This window comes from Solea solea, chromosome 1, assembly GCF_958295425.1.
Source record: "Solea solea chromosome 1, fSolSol10.1, whole genome shotgun sequence".
NCBI classification, from domain to species: Eukaryota; Metazoa; Chordata; class Actinopteri; order Pleuronectiformes; family Soleidae; genus Solea; species Solea solea.
Window position 1 is genome coordinate 12,390,965 of NC_081134.1, and position 23,052 is coordinate 12,414,016.

Below are 23,052 nucleotides of genomic sequence, written 5' to 3' on the forward strand. Positions count from 1 at the left end.
GGTAAACAGGAAAATGTCAGTCGGCTCATGCAGGTGAATCTCTGCTGGTTTGGCTGATGACATTTGTAGAGCATTTGTGTTCCCAGGTGTAGAAACCTTTTAAATATGATTTCTTAAACCATAAAAGCTAAAGGTTGCTCTCTGTGCGCCTGCTTGTTTATATATCCTCTTCATTTTCTAATCTCCGCTCAATTTATTTTTTACCACGTATCTCTCCCACATCTACTTAGAAGCGGAGAGGAGAATCTCTGAGGGAATTTAGAGTGCCAAACAAACACTATCATGCACACACTGGAGCACTGTTCATGTCCACTCCACGTCAAAGCGTCAATCTAGTTCTCCGCCAACTGAGCGTGGCTCAGATTATTCAGCCGATGTCTTGAAACATGATCAGACGCAGAGAGGGGGGTGATTCATAAAAACAGACAGAAACAATAAAGAATGAGTGATACATCATGCGTGATCATGATATATTTAAAAAACAACAACAACAAAGCAGTAAATACATGATTTTTTTTTGTGATCTCCGGCAGCAGACAGCATCGCGGGTTACTTTGCTCAGAAATAAAACTCAATCCCCCCATGCTTTTTCAAGGATTTGGGGGATATCTGTGGGAGAGATAACATGCTCAAAAACTGTGCTTCCCCCAAGAGAACGCACAGCATCCAAGGGAAGAGGAGAGGAGAAGGAAAAGATAAGAGGACCCACTCGACAAACAGGCTCAGGTATTGTGAGAGAAGTAACAGCTCACGCACTAAGTGAATATGTGTTGGGAGAAGGACAGCAGTGATCCTAACTCATATCTATGGAAAATGATGCTGTATTTCTGGCTCAAGAAGGACATCTAGTGGTGATCAAGTGACTAGCAGTACACTATATAGTGGTTTAAAATCCCAGCACAGACGATGCAGAAATTCGACACTTTACACATTATAAATGTTAGAAAATAGTGGCTGAGAACATGTGAAGGTAATTAAAAGATGTGGAGTAAACAATTATGGAATATAAACAGTTTCTCTCCAGTCTTCTAGTCACAATTTTTTTTTCTTTTTTAAAACGTGTCTAAAAAATATGTCTCGATGACACACGAGAGCCATAGTTAACATTACTCCTCCTCAACGGCTGTAATGGTATAAACACACCTCAGAGTCAGACACATAGGTACGGTACATATTTGGCTGAGAAAGAATGTTACATTTATAGCGGCAAAAGAGAGAGAGACAGAGCGCAGATTTGCTCAGCACCCTCCGAGAGCAGCAAGGCACCGTCCGCCTCACCTTTTTGCCCTTTCACTGCGGATTTATGTCCGATCACAGCGATCAACAAGACCGAATACACACATTCATTAAAGACGACGGCCAGACTGAGGAAAGTCCCGGCGCATAATGAATGTGGTGTCTGTAAATATTATATTGGCCAAAGCAACAGACAGGCATGCATCAACCCAGTGTGTGAGGGACAGCACAGGCCGAGGTGAGGCTTCCACACCTCGTATTTGTGCCCTGTATTTGAACAAGAAATACCCAATTTCGAGAATCAACATGATCAAAATTATTGGAATCTAAACCTTTTGCTGGAACTATTTATTAGTGTTTGTTCTTTTGGTAGTTAATAGAATAGTTTGTTCATTATAGCTTATTTGTTTACATAATAGTTGATAATATTGCTTTGTTTAAAATGTGTAGTCTTTTATTAGTTTATCTTTCGTGCAAACTCGCAAGTATAAAGGCAGGAAGTAGGTAGGAGACTCGAGTGCACCTGGGTGGCGGGCATATGGTTTTTTTACCAGAGCAGAAGAGACGATGGATTTGTTTGTTTGCTTTGGACTAGACTAAATAAACCATGAAGACTGCAATAACCCAGCATGGACATTCAGTTTTCTTTTGCCCGAGTACACTACCTTTAATCTTTAATCTACCTTTAATCCAAATCCCATAAATATTCTTTACCCATTGCACATGACAAAAGCAGCACATCCCTGCTTTTCTAAAATTTAGAGTTTTTAATTATACTACAACCTGTCATTTAATTGATTTACTCAGAAACACTAAAGGTCTATTAATCTGAATTAACAGCGCTATTAACTGGACCAAATTCTAAAACAAAAAACAAACGATCACTCTGTAGAATTATCAAATTACATTTTCTTCAGGTTTTTTTCCCCTAATACAGAACCAGTATTACAGCCAAGTCAGCTGGGACTGAAATTACAAAGCCTGTCCCACGCTGCATAATAGATGATTTATAGAAATATGAACCTGCTGCGACAGAGACATATTTGTTGCACAAATCCATAATGCAGAGTGTATGAAATAAATTCTAGCTGAATTCATCAGTCTGCTCAGACTCATTAACTTTTTTGGAAGAGAAATAATGAGTGAAATTGCAATCAGACAAAATGAATTAAAAGAGTTAGTTATCAAACTAATTCTGTTCGATTTTATCTTTTTCTTCTGACACATTTTTCCTATTGAAAGGAGGGAAATGCACTTGTCCTTGAACAACTTTAACACAAAACCTGATGAGCCTTGGAGCGAGATTAGACAGACAGAGAGGAGTGAGAAGGATAAATGTGTGGCAGTCGGGGGTTTAGATCAAAGTGGGAACTGTTAACACCAGACACACACCTATACATTTTAATCCTAACAGACGGAAAGACAGTTTGCAGGGGGATAAAATGTCATGTGTTCTGCTGTTATTGCTCCTTTGGCAAGATACTAATCCACAGCTCTAGAGTTGCTTACAGCTAGAAACATAACCGACTCCTTTTCAAATCTACTTGATGAAATGAAACACTCATAAAAAGGCAGTCACATTTTTGGTTTCATGTAATTGCAAATGTCCACGGTTCACACCAGCAGTTCGGAATGATTTATCACGTTATCTACAAACGACGTGAACTACTTTTCTGTACAGTTGTTGCACATCTCTCCTCCACATGGGATTAATTCCTCACAGGTTTAAAATCCCATCCGTCAAAAGCAAAACAATCACAGCATCGGTGGACTTTGTCACAAACTGACAAATTATAATGTTGCCATTCAACAGCAAGCTATCCATGGACTGTTCACGAGGGTGCGCTTCATGAGTCGCCCTTCGTAGGTGTGTTATTTTCACATCGCCAGAGGGCAAAAAGTCTTTGTTACTTCACTGTGGCGTATAACCAGCTGCATCTGCACGAGCTCACCTGTGTAACGTGACGCGACAACTGAAACCAGTGTATTATAGAAAACAGCAGGAGAGTCCAAGAACTATGGAAGATTCAGACATCGAAACTGCAAATTCTACCACTCGCTACCACTGCCACAGTCTGAGAGAAGCCATCAACTTTATGAAACAGAACAATTCACTATATTTTCTACAGACATAAACTATGTAACTTCACTGTGGTGGAAAAAAAGATAGAAACTGACTTTTAAGAGAATAAATGTGTCTTCTTTAGAACCTGGCATTATCAATAAAATGTTTTTTCATCAAATAGCTATTTTTCCCAAAAATATCCATCTCTGCTATGTCTATCCGAGTATCTTAGTCACCACTTTCCTACATTCTGTATCAGGGTTTTGTGGAAACTACCAGGACAAGCTAAACAGCTCTCGACATTAGTGTAACCTTTAATGGCTTACTTAGCATCTGAAAGTAGTTTCGCTAATAAAAAAGTATAAATAAAAAGCTTGAGTAAACTAAGGACGTTTGTAAAGGGCATCACTACAAAGAGGTTCTGCATGGTCCTCCACTCATTAGGTCTCCTTTCTGTCTGTCGTCGGTTTGCAAAAATGTTGGGTTTTTTCACACAACTACATTCTTCCTTTGTCTCCCAAAGGAACTGGAACTTTTCCTCTTTTCTTTTTCATTTCCTGGGTGAAAATCAGAATCACTGTCATGCTTTGGTCTCTTCCTCTTCCTCCCCGTGCTCCTCTGCGTCGTCGGCTTCTCCTCTTCGTCTTCCGAATCGTCAGATGAGCTGCTGTTTATCTGGTCACACTCACTGTCCTCGGCGCTGGAATCAGTTTCCTTTGACTTGTACGCCTTTGATTTGGAGGTCTTTCTTTTTGAACGCTTGTCTTTGTTTGGCGCCGTAAGAACCGGGTCACCTGCAGTGGCACTTTTTGGTCTTCCTTTGGGTCTTCCTGTGGGCTTCATTTCGGTCGTCACCGTCTGTAACACCTCTCCTGTATCTTGTTTTCTCTCTAGGTTGTCAGACTCCGAGTCTGTGCCTGTGTCGCTTGGCCTTTCATTGATCTCGCCCTCCTTGCGTCCGTGCCCGGAACTGGAGGCGTGATAACGCTGGACATGACTCTTCAAGCTCACATTATGATTAAAGCATTTGTCACAATGCTGACACTTAAAAGGCTTCTCCCCGGTGTGCAGACGCATGTGAGATTTGAGGTTACCTGCCTGGTTGAAGCCGCGCTCGCACACCGGACACTGGTACGGCTTCAGTCCGGTGTGCACAAAAGAATGTCTCTGAAGACGATGCAGATTCTTAAATTTAAACCCACAAATTCCACATTTAATCTCTTTTTCCCCCCCATGTGTTGGCAGATGGACACAGCGCTCTTTACGGGACGCAAACTTCTCCGGACAGTCGGGACATTTATAGGGACGTTTTTGTTTCTTATGGATCTGCTCATGTTTAAGTTTGTCCACCCTTGTTCTGAACGTAACGTGGCAGTATTTGCAAGGATGTTCGTAGGTTTCACTGTGGATCATGTTGTGACGTCTGAGAGACATTTCATTAACACATCTTTTGCCACAAATACGGCAGGAATACGGCTTACTTTTGTGCTCACATGTGTGAGACTTTAGTGTATTGACAAAACTGCCGCACTCTGTACAGAGCTCTTTCATTTTGAGGCCACCTTGGGGTTTATCACCTTCTCCCTCTTTCCCTTCATCTTCAGTTTCCTCCTCAGAGTCCTTTGTGAGCTTCTTAGCCAGCAAACTTTCCTCAGTTGGATTCCATTCCCCATCTGAACTCATACCTTCTTCATTGCCTTCATCTTCTTCGTCTCCTTCATCTGAGGAATCTTTTTCTTCATCGCTCAGAGAAACACTCCCAGAGGAACCTGCACTGCTGGGGAAGTCATCTGTTGGTAGTAACTGTGAACAAAACAATGACAAGTAAGGCAATCAAAAACTTTTTCGGCTTTGTGACAGAGAGGCTACAGTTTTATCAACATTCCTCCTCCTTCTGTGAGACTTAAGTCATATGTAAACACATTGTTCCCAATCAGATAGAGAAAAAAGCAATGGAAAATGTTTTTATTAGCTTTTCTTCTTCCCTTGGGCGAGTAAAAAACACGACCAATTTGTTTCTTTTTTTCAACAGACCCTTTAGTATTTGAAATATTGATCTCTGCCAAATAGTCAGGATTTCACTTTATGATTAAATGGTAGAAAAAGTCCAATAAATATAAATGTATAAAGAAATAACCAACCAACAAATATCCACGGTATTGGATACAATTTATTTCTGGTAATTACTACAAAACATTGGTGGTTTTCATTTCAGCAAAGGAAAGAACAAGGAAATATTGCACTTCTAACATTTTCATCTTGACTGCATCTGTGTTAAGGTGCCACATTACAAAATTGTCACATTCAGTCCATTTGCATTTATTTCTTATACATCTCATCCTTGGTTCAGAGATGTGTAAGCACTAGTTTTTGGTCAAGGTGCTCAAATTGTTGGTTTCCTTTGCCATTGCTGACACAGGAAAACGTTGTCAAACATTAAAACAGTACATTTCTGAACACCCCTCATCTCTGTGATGCGTTTTGAGCATCAGCTCCACTTTACCTCTGATGATATGCTACAAAGCATTCCTGGTTTACGTTCAAACACAGGAAAACGTTGCATTTCTCACATTTCCACCTTGACACGCCCTTCGCACAGACATTGCATCGCCCCCGCTTGTCACAGTGAAGAGGCCAGTGTCCCACGTTGTCATAGCGGACATCTGGTTGTGGTTTCGCTTGTGAGGGTCTAGGGGTGTAGCCTTGCTTCTGTGATGATGGAGAGCTGAGTGATGGTCGGCCAACTTTGGAAGCTGGCTTGTTGGCTTGGCACAAACTGTGGGCGACAGCCAGGTGGAACCTTTTAAGACACATTGGTTTCTCATTCAATCGGCCACAGTCCCTCTTATACACCAGCCAGGAATTAGCAATGCACAGATCAAGGATGTATCCAAACAGAGGAATATACCATCTTCTTGACTTGGCGGGGGTCTTGTACATGTGTACCAGCATGTCAGAAAGATCGATTCCTCCCATATGCTCATTGTAGGCAGATATGAGTGACGGGCATGAGATGGCGATCTTTGTCCTGGACTCTTTGCTCGATCGTTTGACACCTGAAAAAGGCATGATCCCACAGGCATTGCTCAGGAGGTTGACACATTTATTGTCAAACCATTTTACTGCCATCACTCCTTCAGCAGACCTGTAATCACAGGCTCCACGTCCCCTCTGCATCAGGTCTTTGTCCGCCATCAAGGGAGCTCCACCGATGCGGTTTGGTCTTGCGGTGCCAATGCACCTGACACCTAAGGAGGTGTGCAAGTTCTGGACCAAGCTGAAACTTGTGAAATAGTTGTCACAAGAGACAACAGACAGCCGAGGCTGCTTTATAGTTTTGCAAAGTGTTGTCACCACTTTGGCTTCTAGAGGTAGCGTCTGCTCCTTCTCACTGAGGGCAACGTTAAAGAACGTGGATACCCCTTGATACAGCAACAAGTCGTGGATTATGCCAGACGAACTTGCTCGGCAGAACAATTTACTTATCTGGCTTGTTGGCGATATATTGGCGGAGAGTGCCAGCCCTTGTGCCTTTATTAGCTACCATGAATTCACCCACACAGTGCTTGTGAGTGGATGGAATCAGGAGACACCGCTCACGAAGCATCTCAAAGAGGGGACGGATTTTATAAAATCTGTCTGGACTCTCATTGCACTGCTGATTATCGTTGAAATGAATAAACCGGCGTAACAGCTGGAATCTCCTCCTTGGCATAATATCAGCTACCACGTTGAAACGTGAATCATGGTGCCAGTAGTCCCCCATGGAAGGAAAGCTGAAAACACCCATAAAAAGAAGAATGCCCAAGAAATCCTCAATTTCTTTAGGGCTTGTCTTTATTGGGTCCCCCAACTCCTGAGCAGAGTACAAATTTGTATGATGAGCAATGTGTTCAATCATGTCATCAGTGAAGAGCATTTTGAAGTACAGGAAGGGTGAGTGTACAGCCAAAGGAGGTTCAAATTTGCAATCCGGAACCTGGAATTCCTCAATGTCTTCATGCTTCCAGATTCGTCTTGTGCTTTTATAGGGGCCTGAGGGGGAACTTGGATCATGAGTGTCCCCTTGCTCCTCCAAGTTAACTGTTTCTAGGGTGTGTTTGCCTTTCCTGCCCTTCTTACGAGGCGGCTGTGTAGAAGGTCTGCTTGTCGAGGGAGCCTCTTCTTCATCCAGGGATTCAAAAGAACTGTCACCAGTACCTTCTGCTTGTGTTGGCTGATAATCGGGATCTTCTATTGGGTCGCCATCATCATCAGCATCAGTGAGGGTTTTCTGGTACGAGGGCCAGATGTGTGTGTGGTCTTGTAGAGTAGAATGTTTTAACATCCATCTAGTAGTTGTGCAAAAAAAAAATTACTTACAAAAAGGAAATTCTTTCAACATATTCATGATGTACTAACACTTAATGTTTCATATTTACAGCAATAGCTGAACAGAATTTTTTTTTAGCAAATTGTACATTTTAATTACATTAGCTCAGTTTTGCTACACTTACCATAAAGTGACAAATCAACCATTTGGTTGAAAAATGATTAGACATGATACTTGTGGTATCAAGTAATATAATTCTGTTCAGTAAGAGAGACACACACACACACACACACACACAAGGACAGAGAGATACACGTGTTGCCTCTTGTTGTGATAGTATGATGTTTCAAAGGCATGATGGACTCAGTCATCACGTGTCTCACCTGCTGTGTGGCCACACTGACGTTGTCAGATCTGCAGCGGCGCACAAGAGCATGTCCCGGACTCCCGGTAGTTACCGAAGTAAAAATGTTTATCCGTTCTCTGGGCCAGGCCGCTCGGCTGTGGGCGGTCTTTGGACGCTAAATGGTGCGCCCAAAGAGTTTTCCTATCTTTTGCATTGCAAGGGTCTGCCTGTGTGCGATGCGTGACTATAGCGCGAGTTTTAACCGGAAATACGTCACTCGACCGACACTTGCTGTAAACGAGCAGGAGAACGCTTTTAAACTACACTTGAATGCAGATTACACACCGTAGTCAGAAAATGTCTTGTATGATTTTCTTGTTTCTGAATACTCAAAATGTGCTAAACCATATGATTGAGCGGCAGTTAAAAGGTTGATGGAAAAATATTTGCTTCTTGTGATTGTGCTCATATTCTCATTCAACCTTGCAGAGTTACTGTACACTCACAGCAAGAAGATCCAAAAAAATGCAGAGGTTAATTGGACACTCTAAATTGACCTTAGGTGTGAATGTGTGAGTGAATGGTTGTCCATCTCTATATGTTGGTCCTACAATGCAATGTACACTACTTGGGACTTTGGGTTAGATCCATTGTACTCAAACTGTGGTACGTGAGCTTCCTCTGGTGGTACTTGGAGGAAAATCAGAAACAAGCTCCATCTTAATCTAACTTCACTACACCAGTGTGTGTAGTATATGTGAGGAAGAGTAGGATGATGAGAGCAAATTATCTTATTGGGAATAAATCTGCCTCCTGTGAAAAGTCCGTAGCGGACTTTGCTCTGCCTGTATTTTAACGTTGGAAATAACGTGTAACTTCAAGAGCTCAATATTTTCTCAGGTGGTACTTGCTATAAAAAGTTTGAGAACCCCTGGGTCACCCCAGTCTTGGCTTCCCCTTTCAGGATGCTCTTTATAATTGTTTTATACTTGTTTTTAAAGCTCTAAATAACAGCACGCCATCTTACTTGGCTGAGTTGTTGCACTATTATGTTCCAGTCGGAGCAGTGAGGTCAACAGCTCAGCCGCTTCTGGTCATTCCATGTTCCAGATTAAAAAAAACTGAGACCACCAAGCCTTTTTTGAACTCTGGAATAATCTGCCCGACAATATCAGAGCTGCTGAGACTCTGGCTTTTAAGGTCACTTTTACGTTATTATGTATTGTTTCTATAGTTGTATCCATTTTATTTGTAAATAAACTTTACGTTGGGGTCTGACTGTAAAAACTTTCATTTACACATGGGCAATAAGATAAACTTACCTTTTGGGTTACTGGTGGTATGTCCTCCGCTGCTGGGACCTTGGCATTGATCTGGCTTTTCCACTGGAATCTGTACTCACACTGAAGGCACTGCTGGTTGATGACAATCAACGGCCCATAGGTGACTTTCTCCATGTGAAGTTTACAGTCACAAGATGGACATTTGTGGCGAAACAACTGCAGCAGGCAGCTCTCGTTCACAAAATGTTTGCCTTTTATCTGTAAATGAGGAATTCTATAAAAGAAAGAGAATGAGTCTTGTTAAGGGCATGTTTAAAGAGGAAAGGTGAGGTAAGTGTCAGCAAAAACCGTCACTTACTTTTTCCGAATCAGATTTGAGCTCCATACATTTTGTTCATTTTGGCCACACCCAGATGTGACAGTACCTGAAACTGAGACACAATACTCATTTTATTTTACAACACTGTGACTATTATTTTAATCTTCTTAAAAGGTCTAGTGTGTAACATTTAGAGCGTTTTACTGAAAGAAATTGATATATAGTACCCATATGTTTGTATAGGTGCATGGTTTTAAAATTTAAAAAATAAAATTGTGTCTGTAGCCTTAGGAAAAAACCTTTTGAATGTACTTCAGCGAGGGCTTGTTTTTCAGAGGCCATCATCTTGTGTTGACATGTGTCCAAACAGTCAAACCAGCCAGAGCATGCATTTTTGAGTTTTGAAGCAGACACCTACTATGCACATAAAGAACAGCAGTGCTGATCTGCTGCATGTAGTTCACATTTTCAGAGCACAGTTCACAGCATTTCTGCTGTAGAGCTTTTGTGCAGCTATGTTTTACACTCTTTGCCTTTGAAAAGCATTATATTTTCTTATAATGTAACCATTTCTCCTTACCCAAACACAGTCCAGGAATCTTCAGTATACATAGGTAACAATAAAACTGATTAAAGATTAAAGTTACAAAACTGAAATGCTAGAATGCTTTAACCTTGAAACAGGGACAAGAAGTGCAATGTCTGTGGCATTTGCTACAGATGCAGACATTGAAATTGAGATGAAAGTCAGTTTTCACTGCCTCTTTTCGTTATGAGACGTGCATGGCTCAAATGAAAAAGATGAATCCAGTGCAAAATAGACGGGAGGGGTGTTTTGAGCTTTCAGAAAAGACTGGTGGTTTGTTACCTGTTTCCAGGTCATCCCGCTGACAAGTGATTTCCGTAGTTTCCACAGACTCCGGGACCTAAACACAAAAATAAAAACTTTTAGTTCATCACAAGCTTGAAACAATACAGTTTATTAACCCATTTGCACTTTCACATTAACCAGTGACTTCAAACCTATTTGGCTGTCTGTCTCAATAATAGATTGCTACTGTCGAGGAGAAGTAAGGTATAGTAAGGTAGATGCCTATGCCGGGAAGCCTCAAGTAAAACTCAGCAGCCAACATAGAGAAGAAAATAAATAAAAGCAAAAATAAAGTGGATTTAAACTCATTTAACAACAGTTTGAACGGAACAGACATTAATTAAGATTGACAAAATTACATACTACAGTTTTATGCACACAAACAAAATATTGATACTTAATAAAATTACAAAATTGTGTATGATTGACTGATGGAGACAGACAGACGCAGAGCTGTCTCTACTCACGCACTCACCGCGCAATGTGGAAAGATGTCAACAGCATCTTCTGGGTCTGACTTGATGCACAGTGACGGGACAGCACCGGGTTTCAGCTGCACGTCCCCACTCGTCGCCTTGTACTCAAAGCAGTCGTGTGTAAAGTGTTCTCCACAGACAGAGATGTCCGTCCACGACGACTCCTTGAGTCGCTGTCCGTTAACTTCAAGAACAAACTGAACCCACTCCAGCCGCTTCTCTGGGTCCTCCGGTAACGTGAATCTCTGCGCGCTGCGACGCCACGATTCACACCCGGCGATGGAGCACATCCCGAATACAAGCTTCGTCCTGTCTTATATCAACAACGGTCAGACAAGAACTCAGAGTCAACCATAACAGTAACAAGCTAGTACGTGTGTTTTGCATCCATGGTGTTTTGCTGCTAGCTGTAGAGAGTGGGCGGGGTTATGCCGCGGGGTTGGCTTGTTTTTGTGTCAGGCGTACCCCGGCTACTGGTTCAGTATGGGCAGCTCATATGACCCATTCACTCGCTCGTCTTCTACCGCTTTATTCCAAGTAGGCCTAACTGCAGACCGCAGACACAGTACAAGACACGCCCCTACAGTACAGACACGCCCACTCGGCACTGATTGGGTCACAGAGATCGCGTTTGAAACGTGATGACGTTTACTTTTATTGAAACTTTATTTATACACGCATATCTCAAAGTAAAGTTACCCCAGTGGGCGACAGTAATAAAGAAGGATATAATACTCGTGTTGACATTTATGGTGAACTTTGTATGCAATTTGTGAATAATTAAAGTCACTGTAAACCATTAAATGTTATAACCAAACTGCTAAAATATATAAATGCATTATTACAGTATACTGCTTCATCAAAACTCCTTTAAATTCAGCATAGCTTTCAAATCCAAGTACTGAATACAAGTAATGAATAATATATCTATTAACTACTAACATGCATTTTTCCCCCAGAAAATTGGACTGGGATTGGGAAATTGGGATTACAGGCCCCTAACAAATAATAATAATATAATAATAAGAATAATAATAATAATAATAATAATAATAATAATAATAACAATAATAATAATAATAATAATAATGCATTTTATGTTAAGCACCTTTTCAACACTCAAGGAAACTTTACAAAACAAACAAATAACAATAAAAAACAGAGACAGGATGACAGTAAACAGAAAATGGAGTGTGATTGCAGAGACTAAGCTATTTTTGAACAGTTTTGAGTATGGCTTTTCAGAATTTCCCTGCAAAGCTTTCCAATTTGAACCTTGCTTCCTCGGACATGGCTCTGAAGCTGAAGTCTTATCTTGCTGATAAGGCAAAGTTATATAACAAAATAATTAAGTAATTAATGACACTCACATACATTAGGGGATATAAACTGTCGTGAAGATTGGATTAACAGTTTCCTAAACTATCCAATTTACCTCCAGTCAAACTGAGTTCCACATTTGTACATCTCTTTGGCTTTGTCCAGGGAGAAGATGAAGTGTACAGGTGCAAGGGCATAAATCGTTACCTGTGTCATGTAGATTTAGATTTAAGATTGTGTTAAACAGCGACCATGTGTTAAAGGGAAACATATGCAATCATATAAAATATGTAGCCCACAAATCAGTGTCAGTGTCTGATATCTCACCTCTGGCAAAAGTACATCCATGATTAAAGCCACTGGATCTGCAGACTTCTTATCTGTCTGTGTACTTTCAAGGACTCCAGACAAGAAGTGCATCACCTGGTCCACTTGGTCATCATCTTCAAAAAGAATGAAGATGCTGTCCTCCTCCTTGGCCCAGGGAGACACAACGTTGCCTCTGATGATTTTCTATAAATATATAGGTTTATAGCATGGGTATATACATGCACAAACACCACACACAATGCCATTGTCACTCACTTTAAGGTGTTGCAGCATGCCTTCATCCTGGGTAATGAAATGAACTAACAGCCAACTGGATTCACGTCATTAAAAAATGAATTTCCTAAAATTAAATTGTACAATGCATAAATATGCAACACTGAATACATGCGAATAAGTACTATGAATAAGACATTTTCTTTCCCTGATCATTTGCACTTCCTTACGTACCACAAGACTCTTGGAAGACGCGTCATCTAGGCTGGCAACATTTTTGGCCACAGTAACATCACTGGCCTGAATGGATACACAGATAAGCATGATGGAGAGTGAAGATCTGTATGGTTGATGAAAGAAATGCTTAGACTTTGGGAGGAAAGATGGAAAGCATCTTACTGTAGGGATGGTCTTCAGTGTTTGGTGGCACCTGTAGACAATCCATCAACAACTTCAAAAAGAGATCCATGTTGGATTCAGAATAACACAGTGCCATAGTAAACATACTGCATGCGTCATAACAATCCATGTAGTATGTATTACTGACCACAGGGCAGCTTGAGCACCTTCTTTTACGGCTGATCCTGAGGACAGGCGGTGGGTTGTCTTGGTGTGTCGCCATGGATGCTGGATTCATCGGTGGAGTCACCATGGACACAAGAGTGGACACTAGAGTGGACCCTGGAGTCATCATGGATGCTGGAGTCACCATGGACACTGAAGTCATCAATATTAATAAAATAATTTGTGGGATGTTTTCAGAAATGTGCATTTTTGAATTCTCAAACACAAATTAATCAGGATTTTGCCAATTGCAGTATTCAAAATGACTTCAATTCAGAGGTGGATCATCTGAATGATCCCAGTGTTACATAGCAAAGTGTATAATCACCTCATTCTAGGAAATGTTTTCAGAAACCTAGAATGAGCCTTACAGGCGCTATAGAGACTATCATTTTGGACCACCATGTTTTAACAATGGAAAATAATTAACATATTTTGAGTTATGATGTTAACAGAAGGCTACATAGGTTCTCCAACACACTTGGAGGGAAAGGGTGAGGTAAGGGATATTCATCTGCAACATGCAGCCTCACCAAAATATGTTGATACATTTTACACACATCTCCTAATGCTACACCAGCTGCTGTTATTTCAATGATTTGTTACCTATTTATAACAGCTGTAAAATAAACCTTTTAACGAGTATGTCAAGATAACTTAGCATAAAGTACAACTAAATGATAGGACTAAATGTGGCTCTTTCCCACATTTAAAGAAACCAGAAACATCCAACACAAGGGAACATGCACTTGATATCAGTCCAATTTAATTCAAATGTAACGGGAGGGAACAGTGAATGAGACTCAAAATCCCATGTCAAAAGTAACATGGGTTCCTCCCATGTAGTGTACTGAATTCCCTGTGTCTGTCCCAAGCCAGGATAAATAGGAGGGTTGCATCATCAAAAACTCTTAACAGTAAAAAAAAGTATTTAATTTTGAAAAAATACTCCAACCTAAAGTATATGTTGAGTTTGCAATAGGTTGTGTGATGAAAAACTGCACAGTTCTGCATTCTTCTGAACACCTCAATTAGTTTTTTTTTCCATCTCAATGACTTAGTGAAGCTCCAGCTCCATGTTGCTTGCAGGATTTTAACATGTTCTCTCCGCTTCTTCTTCATCGTCATATTCCTCATCGTCATCCTCGGATACCTCATCGTTGTCATATTCCTTTACATTACATGTCATTTGGCAGATGCTTTTATCCAAAGCGACTTACAATAAGTGCATTTCAACATATTGGTACAAACAAGAGCTAGAAGTAAGTAAGTGCTTCAAGTACGCCGAAGTATAAAGTGCTAGTTATAAGTGCGATGCACAAGTAAGGGCTTGCCTTTTTTTTTGTCGTCGTTGTCTTAGTCGAGGTAGAGTTAAAAGAAATGTGTTTTTAGTCAGCGGCGGAAGATGTGGAGGCTTTCTGCTGTCCGGATGTCGATGGGGAGCTCGTCCCACCATTTAGGAGCTAGTGAATGCCTCTGCGATCCCCTCAGTGAGGGGGCAGCAAGCTGGTTTGCCGATGCAGAGTGGAGTGGGCAGGCTGGAGCATGGAATGCAAGCACTTGAGTCTTGAAGCGGATGCGAGCAGCTACAGGAAGCCAGTGAAGGGAGCAGAGGAGCGGTGGAGTATGAAAGAATTTTGGTAAGTTGAAGACCAGTCGAGCTGCTGCATTCTGGATGAGCTGCAGAGGTCCTATGGCACATGCAGGGAGACCAGCCAGGAGGGAGTTGCATTAGTCCAACCGTGAGATGACAAGAGCCTGGACCAGAACCTGTGCCGCCTTCTGGGTTAGAAGAGGACGTATTCTTCTGATGTTGTGCAACATGTATCTGGAAGATCGAGCTGTTGCAGCAATGTTGGCAGTGAGAGAGAAATGGTCATCAAGTGTCACACCCAGGTGTGACAATCCTCATTGTCATCAGTTTCCTTATCACTGACCATTTGAGGCACACTTGTCTTCCTCTCTGAATCCAGTCTCATCACTTGATCCCTCTGTTTTGTTGACAGAGTGAGTCACCTCATTAACGACAACATGAGACACAAGTAAACCTGAGTCTTCCGTTGGTCCGGCCTGTTAAATGATGACATGAATGGGTTTGAGTGAAATAAAATATTTTTTCTTGAATATTGGCTATGATTCAATATATATAATTGCTGATGTTGTACCTCTGGAATGACCTCTGTGCCTCCTATCTGGTGATGGCATTCAGCAGGTGGTGCGACCTGGCTTTTCCGGTGGTTTCTGTGCACACACTGATGGCACTGCTAAGGACAACCAACCCGTGAGTTTGTCTGTTTGTTTCTTTGTTTGTGTTTCCGCACTTGCCAATTTAACCAGCAGAGGTCGCCAGAGGCTTGTTGCCTGAATGGGGTGAAGTCTGCCATCTCTGATTGCCTTGTTTAAAGGAATACTTCACCGATTTGCATGTGGCTTTGTATTGCTAGAATAGCAGTAGTATCTTTTACAAACTGTGCCTCCCTCCCTCAGTTTTCCACTGAGTTGTAAAAAATCTGTTTTTCCCTTTCCAATGTTTGCCCTACGCCATCAGCGAATCGTGTTATTTGACACAGTGTTGGGCAAACTTCAGTTCAAGGTTTGAAACTACAACGCCAGTTCCGCACTTTTTAGACTAACCCATGGGGGGACGAGACTTCATTCCCAGAATGTAAACACTGTGTCCGCCATCACAGTTACGCTAACCGGCTCTTGCTCTGCAGAGTAAACTGAGAAGGACAATGATCGAATGCAGTTACTGAAACTGATATGGCTGCAAGGGAAAATACCTGCATTTCGGTGAAAACTAGAAGCCGACGGGTGGTGCGAACACTGGCACCGGCGCCCAGCCGTGGGTGGCGAGTATTTTGTTTTGTATTTTTATATTTATTATATATTTAATTCCTCTTTCCAACGGTGAACTATTCCTTTAAGCTTGTGTTTTAATACTAACACAATAATAATGACCATAAAATAATAATAATAGTGGTAGTAGTAGTTGTAGTAGTACTAGCACTAGTAATAGTATAAGAAGAAATGTATTTATGAATAGATTATAATTAGAACAAGGCAATCAGAGATGGCAGACAGCCAAAACAGCCACTAAAAACAATACGCACGCAGATATTATATGACAAGCCTCGCGATACTGCTGTTTCCTGGAAATATATGTTTTATATATACACATCATATTAAAACCATAGCACAATAAAATTATATTATATGGCATATAATATATACATGCATACCTCAAATGCACGCTCGTCCTCTGCATCTTCTCTTTCTTGTTTGCTCATCAGTGGCGCAGTACTTTGATCCACTTGTGCTGGTTTACAGGTACTTTGATTTGCTTCCGTCAGTGTTATGTTTGGTGTGGTCTGACGAAGCGCCACATAATGACATTGATCAATCAAACCAATGGTGACTACTCGACGAGAAGGACTGTCATCTGGTGGTTTAACAATCGTCATGGCATCCGGATTGATAGTTGTTACGATGTGAATCTCCATGTCCATCATGTCCGACAATGCTTGAACTGTCACATTATCTGCCCAGGCACCCTTCTCCAGTAGATTCACATATCGGTTCCACGTTTCAATTTGGCGATCAACTACGTCGGGGATACATGCAATTGCAAAGTCAATGTCCTCTGGCATGTCCACATCGTAGCCAGCAACTATTGCCTCATGACTTGCTATTGGGTCTGGGATGAACTGCTGATATCGGTCCACATCATTAGATGTCCTGAGAAACCGCACCAACGTTTGTCTCAGCTCATCTGGCGATACACAGTCTATGTTGGATCGGGCACAGGTAACATGTATTGCATTGAAGAAACAATTACCATCTGAAGGCACATCTTCGACGTCATATCCATATCTTTTCGCTATACTATAGATGTCTGTTCTGGCTGCCTGGGGAACTGTAACAGTAGAAACTTCATCAGTTCTTGCACATGGAGATTGGTTGATCGCTTGCCAGAGATCATGATCACCGTCTTGCCACTCTAGCGGTCGCAGGTCACTTAGTTCCTCTGGTATGTCACTGAGTTGAAGTCCATTGGCTTTTGCCTGTGCAGGCATCTGTCCTGTCTTCATTGTAGAGTCACAAGTATTGCAGATCCAAGTGCAGTCAGTAGACAAATGGTTGGTCAATTCAGTGGTGACATCCTTTGACAATTTGTTGTATTTATTCTGATTAAAACGTACAACAGTCCTCCTGTACATAAGCCGATGACAGACACAGCAGACACATGTTGGCCCTTCCTTAATTCGCTCATGGAAAGCTCTAGATGCATCTTCAATGGTAAGTGCCTTTGCTGTTTTCAATTTTGCCATTTTGTCTCTTGACAATCTGCAGTGCAAAGCACATACATTTTGGTGAGATATTAATCCTATAATAACATTTTTGTCAATATGAAGATCATGATTTGTCATTAGCTGCCATGGAAAACCTTGAATTAAGAATTTATTTAGTACAACGACAAACCCACCTTGTGCTTCGTTGTTCAGGTGTCTCTGCAGTGCAAGTTTTGGCAGTTCGACGTCGGTTTGCTGACAACCGTATAGCTGCATCATCTGGTGCCTCTTTTGCACGAGTTTCTGCAGTTTTACTCCTGTCCTTGGATAACCTGGCAGCACGTGCATCTGGTGTCTCCTTTGCACGAGTTTCTGCAGTTTTACTCCTGTTCTTGGATAACCTGGCAGCACGTGCATGTGGTGTCTCTTTTGCACGAGCTTCTGCAGTTTTACTCCTATCCTTGGATAACCTGGCAGCACGTGCATCTGGTGTCTCTTTTGCACGAGTTTCTGCAACTTTACTCCTGTTATGGGATAACCTGGTAGCATGTGCATGAAAAACGGTCAATGAGACATACTTTTTTAGATATAATATTTGTAAAATAATTATTCATTTTGGAGAAACTTTGTTTAACATTAAATTTCGTGTGAGAGACGTTTGAAACTTGTGGTGAGATGTTCATAGTTCATACTCAAAATTCTGATAGTATGATATGATAGTATACCGTTCATATCGTTGCTTTTCTGTTTCTTGTTTCCTCCTCTCTGCCATTCTCTCTCTGTTCTTTATCTTTCGCAGCTCCGCTTGTTCTGGCGTTTCGTTCTCCAAAGCCTAATAACAAAATGCCACATTGAACCATAAACAGATAAGGTACAGTGTATTAATGTTGTTGATACATGATGGAAATGGTGTCATGCTATATGCCATATTTGAACATTGTACAATAATCGGAAAGCCCAATTATCTAGTGGTAACTGGTCTATTTGCAAATGAATTTGAGCAGATGAGGATATAATGCACCAGTAAGCAGTATTATATATTGGTAGGATATATTGTTTTACCTAATAACTGAAGATAGTGAACAAAAGCACAAAAACATAACATATTCGAAATAGCCTTTTGAAACACTAATCTTAAATTTATTTCAATGTAAATCGCCATGGGTGTTATCTGGTCTCTGCATTCTGTTATTGTTTTGTCACCCACGCATGGTGACAAAAAATAACTGTTGGTTACGATCACTGAGGAAATAAAATGGTTTTCGAAGATCCCCTATAGAGCTAGGGAGTTTCGGCAGAATGGCTGTTGAAAATTCTCTGCCTTTGTGCATTGTTGTATTTCACATTTAACGACGAGGCCTACGATATTTTCTGTTTGCACTCGTAAGACTCTTGGAATCCTCCTGTTTCCAGTAATCTATGATTATTCTTGTGGAATAAAGCTCAGGTTGATAAAAATCATAATGTTCCTATTTTCAATTAAATTAAATTAAATTCAATTCAATTCAATTCAATTCAATTCAATTTTATTTGTATAGCGCCAAATCATATCATACATTATCTCAAGGAACTTAACATAGACAACATCAAGGATTTTGTGGCATGCATGTAATGTTCAACTGACAACTATAGCCAGAATACTCCTATCAGTTAAAAGCATATTCCAATCTTGTTTAATTCATACATATAGAAACGGAAAGTATTCCAAATTATAATCCTCTGTGGACTAACTTGTGGAACGTTTCTATCAATCTATCATGAAATGTACATAACACAACATAATTCTAATTCAGCCAAGTTAGGGCAGTATAAAAGCCCAACTATCGCTATCGACAGCAGAGGAGTGGAATGATGCCCCTCTTGTTGCACATTGTCGCTCCATAACTTGATGCCCAGGAGTTGACCCCGACCTTGGTCGCACATGGAAGCAACATGGCGGATAATGGCAGCCCTCATAACCGCCAATATCAAAACTATAGGATACCTCCTTAAGGGTAAAATGTTGGTGACAATATCTAATGAAATATTGGCTAACCTTGGTATCCTTCTTTGCCATGTGGCAATCAAATGATAAACTTATAGATCTACATACCTTTCTTTTCCTCTGGCGATCCTTTTCTTTACGACGTTCTGATCGTGGTCGCAGACAGACAGACACACTTAGCCACTAAAAACAATACAGTCATATGTAACATTTTGCATAAATGTTATATTCCTGAATCATCTATTTCCCAATGAATTCACTTGTACAGGTTTCCAGAAAACTGTCCCATATCATTTATTGGTCATTATTAATTAAAGCTCCCTGCTCCAAAATTGGTTAAATTGTATGGGATGTACAAGACATAATAATAAAATACACTGCCCGGCCAAAAAAAAGTTGCGACCTAAAAAAAAAGGGTCACATCGTTGGACCACCTTTAGCTTTGATTACGGCACTCATTCACTGTGGCATTGTTTCCATAAATTACATAAGATTTATTTCCGTCCAGTGTTACATTCATTTTTCACTAAGATCTTGTATTGATGATGGGAGAGTCGGGCCACTGAGCAAAGCCTTCTCCAGCACATCCCAAAGATTCTCAATGGGGTTAAGGTCTGGACTCTGTGGTGGCCAATCCATGTGTGAAAATGAGGTCTCATGCTCCCTGAACCACTCTTTCACAATTTGAGCCTGATGAATCCTGGCATTGTCATCTTGGAATATGCCCATGTCATCAGGGAAGAAAAAAATGCATTGATGGAATAATCTGGTCATTCATTATATTCAGATAGTCAGCTGACCTCATTCTTTGGGCACATAATGTTGCTGAACCTAGACCTGACCAACTGCAGCAACCCCTTACCTATTTGCTTAGTTAAATCCAGGTGGCAACTTTTTTTTTGGCCAGGCAGTGTATAAAGAAAATGGCCAATTTTATGTATACATGTTTTATGTTTTTTATGTTTTTATTGACGCCTGATGGTCTTTGACCACGTCTTCTGTAAGTTCAAAAAGATCTATCATAACAGGACAGTAGTGTGACACCCAGTGGACAAATCAGGAACAACAAACAGACAGACAGACACACAGAGCAATTTTTAAATTGTCTGTGCTAATAACCCCTTTGAATGGTCACCTTTTGAATGGTCACTATGTTTGTTGATGCCTGCAACTTGGTACTCCCCTCTAGAGGAAGTACGGTGTAAACATCCATAAAAACACAATGGATGCACGGAGGTATGTAGGGTCATGACAGATAACATTTGGGATGGATGGACGAAGAAAATGGGCCTTATGCAGCTTAAGTGTATACAACAGCAACACAGGGGCAGGCAGAGGCAAGAAGTGTTTCTCCCATCAAACTGCGGAATGACTGAGTTTTATAACAGTAATATTCATTTCTGAAACTTTTTGTGAGCACCAAACTCCAAACTGAGGGCAACCATCTTACTTTACAAGCACAATATTACTGTTGCCTCTTTCTGTCTTGACATAGAACAATTCACTTCTATAGAGTGGCACGGGAATATCACCGGGTGACACAAGAGGCAATAAACACAGCTCCGGTGGATTTAAACTCATTACTTCACCCCACGGAGTGTAAATGAAGTATTGTTTTTAGTGGCTCTGTGTGTCTGTCTATCTGTGTTTCCACACTTGCCAAAATGACCAACAGAGGCCAACAGAGGTTTGTTGCATGAATGGGGTGAAGTCTGCCATCTCTGATTGCCTTGTTTAACAATAGTTTGAATGGAACAGACATGAATTAAGATTGACAAAATTACATACTACAGTTTTAAGCACAGAAACAGAATATTGATTACAAAATTGTGTATGATTGACTGATGGAGTCAGACAGATGTTCGCACAACTTTCTACTCATTCACTCACCGCGCAATGTGGAAAGATGTCAACAGCATCTTCTGGATCTGACTTGATGTACAGTGACGGGACAGCACCTGGTTTCAGCTGTACGTCACCACTCGTCGCCTTGTACTCTAAGCAGTCGTGTGTAAAGTGTTCTCCACAGACAGAGATGTCCGTCCACGACGACTCTTTTAGTCGCTGTCCGTTAACTTCGAGAACAAACTGAACCCACTCCAGCCTCTTCTCTGGGTCCTCCGGTAACGTGAATCTCTGCGCGCTGCGACGCCACGAATCACATCCGACGACGGAGCACATTCCGAATACAAGCTCGGTCCTGCCTTATATCAATAATGGTCAGACAAGTTTCGGGATTTAGGTCAGAACGCAGAGTCAACCATAGCAGCTGTTTCAGTTCGTTCTGTCTCCTGACTCAACAAACTGGACGGACGAGCATTTCCCTTGCTCACTGGGTCTTTATTTAAATAGTATAAACAGACATACACACAACTGTAGCTGTCAAATCTCGGACTCTCCGACTTTCACTTCCGGTCCGTGACTCGAAGACGTCCGTGCACAACGTAAACAATGACAAGTGGGCGGAGTTACGCCGCGGGGTTGGCTTGGTTTTACGTCAGGCGTACCACGGCTACAGGGTCAGTATAAGCATAGATATATGACCCACTCACTCGCTCGTCTTCTTCCGCTTTATCCTCCACGTGAGGGTCGCGGGGGGCGCTGGCGCCAATCTCAGATCGACAATGGGCGAAAGGCGGGGTTAATATAGTCTAGTGTTAATTCTTAATGTGCCTTACAATTTCATTATTTTGTTGAGTTACAATTATTTATTTTTTTTCTACAAAAAAGTTTAGGAATACAAAACAAACAAAAAAACATGGGGTAAACATTTTGCTAGTTTAAAGATCTCTCTTGTTTTCTTTTTCAGCTATTGAAACATCCACCTCTGACATTTTCTTCTTGCTGTTAATAAAATAAGTTGTGGGTTTTTAGAAATGTGCATTTTTGAATTCTCTTGTCACAAATTAATCTGGCTTCTGCAATATTCAGAATCACTTCAGTTCAGAGGTGGATCATCTTAATGATCACCGTGTGTTTCATAGCAAAGTGTATAATCACCTCATTCTATGAATTGTTTTCAGAAACCTAAAATGAGCCTTACAGGCGCTATAGAGACTATGATTTTGGACCACCATGTTTTTAAAATGGAAAAAATGTTACATATTTTGAGTTATGATTCTCCAGGTTCTCCGGCTTCCTCCCACAGTCCAAAAACATGCAATGTGGGGATAAGGTAAATTGGACACTCTAAATTGACCAAAGGTGTGAGTGTGAGAGTGAATGGTTGTTTGTGTGGCCCTGCGATGGACCCCGCCTATCGTCCTATGTCAGCCGAGATTGGCACAGCACCCCCCACGACCCTCTGGTGGAGGATAAGGCGGTAGATGATGGATGGATGGATGTTAACAGAAGGCTACATAGGTTCTCCAACACACTTGGAAGGAAAGGGTTTGCTAAGGGTTATTCATCTGCAACATGCAGCCTCCCCAATATATGTAT

The 23,052-nt window shown here is 41.2% G+C and overlaps 2 protein-coding genes across 6 annotated transcripts; both read right to left on the reverse strand.

The window, feature by feature from the left end:
- Positions 1 to 2,444: 2,444 nt before the first annotated feature.
- On the reverse strand, positions 2,445 to 12,918 carry LOC131462067 (zinc finger protein 271-like). The gene is made up of 8 exons (XM_058632979.1): positions 12,814 to 12,918; positions 12,556 to 12,741; positions 12,344 to 12,435; positions 10,908 to 11,221; positions 10,430 to 10,487; positions 9,601 to 9,673; positions 9,282 to 9,516; positions 2,445 to 5,104 (listed from the first exon to the last, which is right to left on the reverse strand). The coding sequence occupies exons 3-8, from the start codon at positions 12,423 to 12,425 to the stop codon at positions 3,791 to 3,793; spliced, it is 2,076 nt and encodes a 691-aa protein (XP_058488962.1). The 5' UTR covers positions 12,426 to 12,435; positions 12,556 to 12,741; positions 12,814 to 12,918; the 3' UTR covers positions 2,445 to 3,790.
- Positions 12,919 to 13,012: 94 nt separating this feature from the next.
- LOC131462026 (uncharacterized) lies at positions 13,013 to 22,055 on the reverse strand. 5 transcript variants are annotated; one of them, XM_058632950.1, is made up of 10 exons: positions 21,502 to 22,055; positions 19,720 to 19,794; positions 18,353 to 18,459; positions 17,822 to 18,151; positions 16,578 to 17,682; positions 15,501 to 15,599; positions 15,273 to 15,405; positions 13,319 to 15,176; positions 13,171 to 13,201; positions 13,013 to 13,071 (listed from the first exon to the last, which is right to left on the reverse strand). In XM_058632950.1, the coding sequence occupies exons 1-8, from the start codon at positions 21,790 to 21,792 to the stop codon at positions 15,067 to 15,069; spliced, it is 2,250 nt and encodes a 749-aa protein (XP_058488933.1). In that variant the 5' UTR covers positions 21,793 to 22,055; the 3' UTR covers positions 13,013 to 13,071; positions 13,171 to 13,201; positions 13,319 to 15,066. The 5 variants fall into 5 exon arrangements, with proteins under 5 accessions (XP_058488933.1, XP_058488931.1, XP_058488930.1 ...); XM_058632948.1 differs by having other exon boundaries at positions 15,501 to 15,596; positions 17,822 to 18,166; XM_058632947.1 differs by having other exon boundaries at positions 17,822 to 18,166.
- Between the last annotated feature and the right edge of the window lie 997 nt (positions 22,056 to 23,052).

Coding starts and splice junctions, on each gene's coding strand:
- LOC131462026 (XM_058632947.1), bottom strand. CDS start 21,792: ATGTGCTCCGTCGTCGGATGTGATTCGTGGCGTCGCAGCGCGCAGAGA. Junction 19,795..21,501: donor ACATCTTTCCACATTGCGCG/GTGAGTGAATGA, acceptor TATTGTTTTTAG/TGGCTAAGTGTGTCTGTCTG. Junction 15,177..15,272: donor AGACAAGTGTGCCTCAAATG/GTCAGTGATAAG, acceptor TTGCTGCAACAG/CTCGATCTTCCAGATACATG.
- LOC131462067 (XM_058632979.1), bottom strand. CDS start 12,425: ATGCCCTTGCACCTGTACACTTCATCTTCTCCCTGGACAAAGCCAAAG. Junction 10,488..10,907: donor ACATCTTTCCACATTGCGCG/GTGAGTGCGTGA, acceptor TTTTGTGTTTAG/GTCCCGGAGTCTGTGGAAAC. Junction 9,517..9,600: donor TCAAATCTGATTCGGAAAAA/GTAAGTGACGGT, acceptor TTTCTTTTATAG/AATTCCTCATTTACAGATAA.